General features: G+C 35.5%; 1 protein-coding gene across 1 annotated transcript in view; it reads left to right on the forward strand.

Annotated features, from left to right (window-relative positions):
• LOC307117076 (serine/threonine-protein kinase DCLK2) overlaps positions 1–7,500 on the forward strand; it is a 55,529-nt gene that overhangs the window by 18,504 nt on the left and 29,525 nt on the right. Inside the window, exons 10-12 of the mRNA XM_079801776.1 lie at positions 34–180; positions 2,506–2,639; positions 4,617–4,791. Of these exons, the coding sequence (XP_079657902.1) occupies positions 34–180; positions 2,506–2,639; positions 4,617–4,791 (456 nt within the window). The remainder of the gene's footprint in view (positions 1–33; positions 181–2,505; positions 2,640–4,616; positions 4,792–7,500) is intronic.

Below are 7,500 nucleotides of genomic sequence, written 5' to 3' on the forward strand. Positions count from 1 at the left end.
ATGCGTGTTTAATGTTGTGTGTGTTTTGGGCAGGGCGGTGACCTGTTCGACGCCATCACTTGCTCCACAAAGTACACGGAGCGGGACGCCAGCGCCATGTTGTTCAACCTGACCGGTGCTCTGCGATACCTGCACCGCATGAACATCGTCCACAGAGACATTAAACCTGAGAACCTGCTGGTACACACACACACACACACACACACACACAGTAGATCGCTGTCCCTCACTTCACAAAAACAGAGAGTGCACATTAACTCTACTAAAACGCATTTATAATGGCCTCAATACTCAAGATAAGGGGCAAAAATATCTCTGTATTTCTTTATATTTCTATCGTTTAATATAGTTAATCAATATCACATGAATAGCGCCGTTTGAATGAATCGGTTGAATCCCAATGACTCACTCATTAAGAGAGTCAAATGCTTCGTTCCTGAATGAATCAACCGTTTGAATGAATCGGTTGAATCTCAATGACTCACTCATTAAGAGAGTCAAATGCTTCGTTCCTGAATGAATCAGCTGTTTGAATGAATCGGTTGAATCTCAATGACTCACTCATTAAGACAGTAAAATGCTTCGTTCCTGAATTAATCAGCTGTTTGAACGAATTGGTTGAATCTCAATGACTCACTAATTAAGAGAGTCAAATGCTTTGTTCCTGAAAGAATCAGCCGTTTGAATGAATCGGTTGAAGGAATGATTCAATGACTCACTCATTAAGACAGTCAAATGCTTCGTTCCTGAATGAATCAGCCGTTTGAATGAATCGGTTGAATCTCAATGACTCACTCATTAAGACAGTCAAATGCTTCGTTCCTGAATGAATCAGCCGTTTGAATGAATCGGTTGAATTTCAATGACTCACTCATTAAGACAGTCAAATGCTTCGTTCCTGAATGAATCAACCGTTTGAATGAATCGGTTGAATCTCAATGACTCACTCATTAAGAGAGTCAAATGCTTCGTTCCTGAATGAATCAGCTGTTTGAATGAATCGGTTGAATCTCAATGACTCACTCATTAAGACAGTAAAATGCTTCGTTCCTGAATTAATCAGCTGTTTGAACGAATTGGTTGAATCTCAATGACTCACTAATTAAGAGAGTCAAATGCTTTGTTCCTGAAAGAATCAGCCGTTTGAATGAATCGGTTGAAGGAATGATTCAATGACTCACTCATTAAGACAGTCAAATGCTTCGTTCCTGAATGAATCAGCCGTTTGAATGAATCGGTTGAATCTCAATGACTCACTCATTAAGACAGTCAAATGCTTCGTTCCTGAATGAATCAGCCGTTTGAATGAATCGGTTGAATTTCAATGACTCACTCATTAAGACAGTCAAATGCTTCGTTCCTGAATGAATCAGCCGTTTGAATGAATCGGTTGAATCTCAATGACTCACTCATTAAGACAGTCAAATGCTTCGTTCCTGAATTAATCAGCTGTTTGAACGAATCGGTTGAATCTCAATGACTCACTAATTAAGAGAGTCAAATGCTTTGTTCCTGAATGAATCAGCCGTTTGAATGAATCGGTTGTAGGAATGATTCAATGACTCACTCATTAAGACAGTCAAATGCTTCGTTCCTGAATGAATCAGCCGTTTGAATGAATCGGTTGAATCTCAATGACTCACTCATTAAGACAGTCAAATGCTTCGTTCCTGAATGAATCAGCCGTTTGAATGAATCGGTTGAATCTCAATGACTCACTCATTAAGACAGTCAAATGCTTCGTTCCTGAATTAATCTGCTGTTTGAACGAATCGGTTGAATCTCAATGACTCACTAATTAAGAGAGTCAAATGCTTTGTTCCTGAATGAATCAGCCGTTTGAATGAATCGGTTGAAGGAATGATTCAATGACTCACTCATTAAGACAGTCAAATGCTTTGTTCCTGAATGAATCAGCCGTTTGAATGAATCGGTTGAATCTCAATGACTCACTAATTAAGAGAGTCAAATGCTTTGTTCCTGAATGAATCAGCCGTTTGAATGAATCGGTTGAAGGAATGATTCAATGACTCACTCATTAAGACAGTCAAATGCTTCGTTCCTGAATGAATCAGCCGTTTGAATGAATCGGTTGAATCTCAATGACTCACTCATTAAGACAGTCAAATGCTTTGTTCCTGAATGAATCAGCCGTTTGAATGAATCGGTTGAATCTCAATGACTCACTCATTGACAGTGATTTGCTGGCAGTTTTAACTTCACTTTTAATGTATGTTTAATTTTTTTTAAATCTATACAAATATCAGTTTTACGTTTAAAACATCAAAACATTATTTCTGCATGTGTAAATGGTCCCTCTGAGCTGCATTACACACTCGACAAAATATCATCTAAAAAATCCCAGAAAATATCAAGAAATCATTTTTAGTCAATATCGCACACCCTAACCCCCACACACACACACACACACACACACACGTCTTACTGGTCACATGCACACATCCAGTGTTAAACACGCACGTGTGTGTGTGTGTGTGTCTGTAGGTGTGCGAGTATCCGGACGGCACCAAGTCTCTGAAGCTGGGTGATTTCGGGCTGGCGACGGTGGTGGAGGGGCCGCTGTTCACCGTCTGCGGGACGCCCACTTATGTGGCCCCAGAGATCATCGCAGAGAGCGGGTAACACTCCAGAAACCTTCATACACGCATTCACACACTCCACACTGAAGTGAGATTGTGCTTAAAACAGACACAATGCCTGAAATCACCCGACCCCACTTCATAAACTTGAGACTTCATATTTTGCTTCTCCAGTAAATGTGTCTTGATTTAAGAATGTTTAGATTTTTTTTTTTTTTTTTTTTTACGTTTAGAAATTTAGAATTTAGATTTTTGTATGTCATGGTAATGATTTAGTATATCATTATATCAACTTTCTGTCATAATTTTAATTTAGTGTATTAATTTCTACTTTTGACTATTTAAGTCAATTTTGACTTTTCCAAATTTTCCAAATTTTTATATAGTATTTCATAATTTCGACTTTGTCCATTTTGATTTAGTATTTCATAAATACAACTTTGTCATAATTAGGGGCCAAGCACCGAAGGTGTGAGTGTACCACCTGTCCAAAATTTCACTCATATTTATGCTAATAACTTTTGAACCCTAAGGGCTAGAAACAAAATTATTCCTGAACACACGACGATTCGATCGCGACCTGTAACGTCATTTTTCGTCATTTAAAAATTCCCGCCATTTTGAATTTTCCAAAAAACCTACTTTTGCGAACTCATCTTGGGCAGTTTGTCCGATTTGCATGAAAATTGAACCAGATCATCTTCAGGCCATGTTGACAGAAAATTATGGGATTCAAGTTGATTCATCAAATCGTTTTCGATAAACGCTCTAGCAAATTTTACATAGCGGTTGTGAAAATACACTTAAGGCTATGTCTCCACAATGCTTTATCGTATTCAAACCAAACTAGGCACATGTCATCACAAGCATGACCTGAGACAACCTGCAGCGTTTCGGCACAGCGCCACCTACTGGTCCGGAGATACAAAAAACGGCTATTTTTGCTTATAACTTCTGAACCGTTTGTCCAAAAATCATAAAAGTGAGACTGAGTTGACTGATATCCAATTTTACCATATCTGCCATTTTGGCTGTCGGCCATTTTGAATTATGTGCCAAAATGCTGTATTTTATTAACACATGAATGGATTATGAAACTCGGTATGGGTCATCAGTACGATGCCCTGAAGGAGCCTGAGAAGTTTTGAAAAAGCGCCACCTAGAGGATAATTCTTTTCTCAAACGCTTATAACTTTGGGTGGGGTTGACTTAATTTCAAGGGAGTAACTTTTTTTGTCTCCTGAATCCTTGCCAAGTCCAACAATACCAGACTTGCCAGGTTTCGGCGTATGGTTTGTGCAGCGTTGTAATTTAGCACTTTAAAAAACGTTAGCTGATATCTTCAAAACCGCTAGTCCGATCGAGACGAAACCAGCGCCAGAAGTTCAGAAACATAGGTCGATAGCTAATCGCTAATGCCCAAATGTCAAAATATTGATAGTAAGGGGGAGTAAAATCCAATCAAAGTCAGTCATTTTTTACATATTTTTTCATATAAACGTCTATAACTCCAAAATGAAATGAAATATTTTCACCAAAATTGACACACACATGTATGGGCTCACTCCGAGGACACATAAAAAAATTGTAGGATTGTGCCTCTTGGTGGCGCTATAATAGAACAAAACATGAAATTCCCATTGACTACGATGAATTTTCAGCCTTTTTGCCTAAAATCTTTTTTATTTATTATTCATTTTTTGCAGTGTTATTTTAGTATCATGGAGATGTTGTTATAGTTTTTATTATGTATATATTTTCCTTTTCGGTTAAAGTTTTAGTAATTTTATTGTGTGCTTGTCTTTTTTACTCTAATATGTCTAAAATTTTTATACATTTTTCTTTCAGTTTTACTGCAATCAAGTTAACCAAATGAAAATGAGCTGAAATAAAACATGATTTTGTGATATTTTGTCAGTAAACGTCTCTAAGTGCTGATGTGCGGTTTGAGCAAGCGCTTTGCACACAAGAGCAGATGTAGCTCTGCTGGTCCTCAGAGGTGATTGTGATTGGCAGGTACGGGCTGAAGGTGGACATCTGGGCGGCCGGTGTGATCGCGTACATCCTGCTGTGTGGCTTTCCTCCGTTCCGCAGCGAGAGGAACCAGCAGGAGGAGCTGTTCGAGCAGATCTTACTGGGCAGACTGGACTTCCCCTCGCCGTACTGGGACAGCGTCAGCGCCTCGGCCAAGGTCTGCAAAATCACAATCACCACATCGCAACTACAAATTACGACATTTAATGATCTCAATCTCATTTTTGATTTTATAAACTCTTTAGTATTCCATCTTTTTTTTTTTATAACTTAAGGCCCTTTCACACCGGACGCGTAACGAAAAAGCGAAGCGGAAAAAGCGAATATTTCGTGTGCGAATAGTTCGCGTCAAAAACACCAGCCGCGACGCGAGTTTGCGACGTTTCAGAGCTCCAACATTCCAAAACATTCGCGGCGACAGCTGAGAAACACGGACACGTAATCATTCAGTGGAGATGAGCTTTTCATTTTCTTTAAAAGACAGAGAAGAAGGTTTTGGGTGCAGCCAGTCTTAAAGAACAGAGAGTCTGAAGGGGAGGATGCTAATCTTGTACAGGAGCTAAAACTTTATCATGGCCGGTTCCGCACTTTCAAATGTCCGTGGGACAATTTGTGGAGCTCCTCCAGACAGAGACGGTAGCAGCGCATCTGACAACACACACACACACACACACACACACACACTCTTCAGGAACGGCTCGATCCGGAGCTGCTGTGTTTCCAGTTGAGTCACAATGTAAACATTTAAGTGCCACAGTCGTACTGACGGAAACACATTCACTTTCTATAGTCGCGGACGCAATTAGATTTAAAAAAAAAAAAATCAATGTATTGATTATAATATCTGTAGCCTATAGTGGGCAAACACATCTGCATCTGCACAGCTGTAAACACAACTACAGCTGTAGTGAGAAATGCCACACCTGGCAAAGGTTAATGTTGATTGAATGGCTAGTGACATCAACTGGACATTTCGTCACCTTTGGTTCCTTGTATGTGATTGGTTTAAGCCTTTTCTGTCGCTGCGAGTGTTAACAAAATCGACATCGAAACGAAAAAAATAAACATCGTTTTTTCGCCACAGCACATTCACGTTCGGTGTGAAAGCTCTCATTACACAAACAGCTGATCAAAAAATAAAACCATTGCGACAATTATTCGTGCGTCAAAATCGCGTCCAGTGTGAAAGGACCTTTAGTGTCATATTTTGAACTTATATTTAGTATGTCATAATTATGACTTAGTATAATTTCAAAATCTGTCATAATTTTAATTTAGTGTCATAATTTAGTATGTCATAGTTATGACTTGATATCTCATCATTTTAACTTTGTCATAATTTTTATTTAGTCATAATTTTGTATGTCATAATTTCAACTTTGTCATAATTTAGTATGTCATAGTTATGACTTGGTATATCAATTTCAACTAATAATTGTAATAATTTTTATTTAGTCATCATTTATTGTCATAATTTATTATGTCATAGTTATGACTTAGTATTTAATAATTTCGACTTTGTCACTTTTAATTGAGTCATAATTTATTGTCATAATTTAGTATTTCATAGTTTTGACTTGGTATTTCATAATTTCGACTTTTTGTCACTTTTAATTTAGTCATGATTTAGAGTCATAATTTTGACCTGTTTGTCACTAAATTTAGTCATAATTTATTGTCATAATTTAGTATTTCATAGTTATGACTTGGTATATCAATTTCAACTGTCATAATTTTTATTTAGTCATAATTTGTTGTCATAATTTAGTATTTCATAGTTATGACTTGGTATATCAATTTCAACTGTCATAATTTTTATTTAGTCATAATTTTGTATGTCGTAATTATGACTTGGTATTTCATAATTTCGACTTTTTGTCACTTTTAATTTAGTGTCATAATTTCAATTTAGTCATAATTTAGTATGTCATAGTTATGACTTGGTATATCATAATTTCAACTTTGTCTTAATTTTAATTTAGTCATCATTTATTGTCATAATTTAGTATGTCAGTTATGACAGTGTTTAATAATTTCGACTTTTTGTCACTTTTAATTTAGTCATAATTTAGTATGTCATAATTATGACTTAGAATTTCATAATTTCGACTGTCACTTTTCATTTAGTCATAATTTATTGTCATAATTTAGTATTTCATAGTTATGACTTTGTATTTCATAATTTCGACTGTCACTTTTCATTTAGTCATAATTTATTGTCAATTTAGTGTCATAACTTCGACTTTGTAACTTTTAATTTAGTCATAATTTATTGTCATAATTTAGTGTCATACTTTTTTCGACTTTTTGTCACTTTTAATTTAGTCATAATTTATTGTCATAATTTAGTATTTCATATTTATGACTTAGTATTTCATAATTTCGACTTTTTCTCACATTTAATTTAGTCATAATTTAGTGTCATAATTTTGACTTTTTGTCACTTTTAATTTAGTCATAATTTATTGTCATAATTTAGTATTTCATAGTTATGACTTAGTATTTCATAATTTCGACTTTTTGTCACATTTAATTTAGTCATAATTTAGTGTCATAATTTCGACTTTTTGTCACTTTTAATTTAGTCATAATTTATTGTCATAATTTAGTATGTCATAGTTATGACTTGGTATATCAATTTCAACTTTGTCATAATTTTTATTTAGTTTGTCATAATTGTAACATTTGTCATAACTTTTATTTAGTATGTCATAATTATTACTAAGTATATCATAATTTCGACTTTTTGACATAATTTTGATTTAATATCTCACAATTTCAACTTTTTGTCAGTTTTAATTTAGTGTCATAATTTAGTGTCACAATTTTGTCTTTATCAGTTTTAATAATTTAATCATTCATAATT

The sequence above is a fragment of the Gobio gobio genome (genome assembly GCF_949357685.1).
Source record: "Gobio gobio genome assembly, chromosome: 21".
Classification (NCBI taxonomy): domain Eukaryota; kingdom Metazoa; phylum Chordata; class Actinopteri; order Cypriniformes; family Gobionidae; genus Gobio; species Gobio gobio.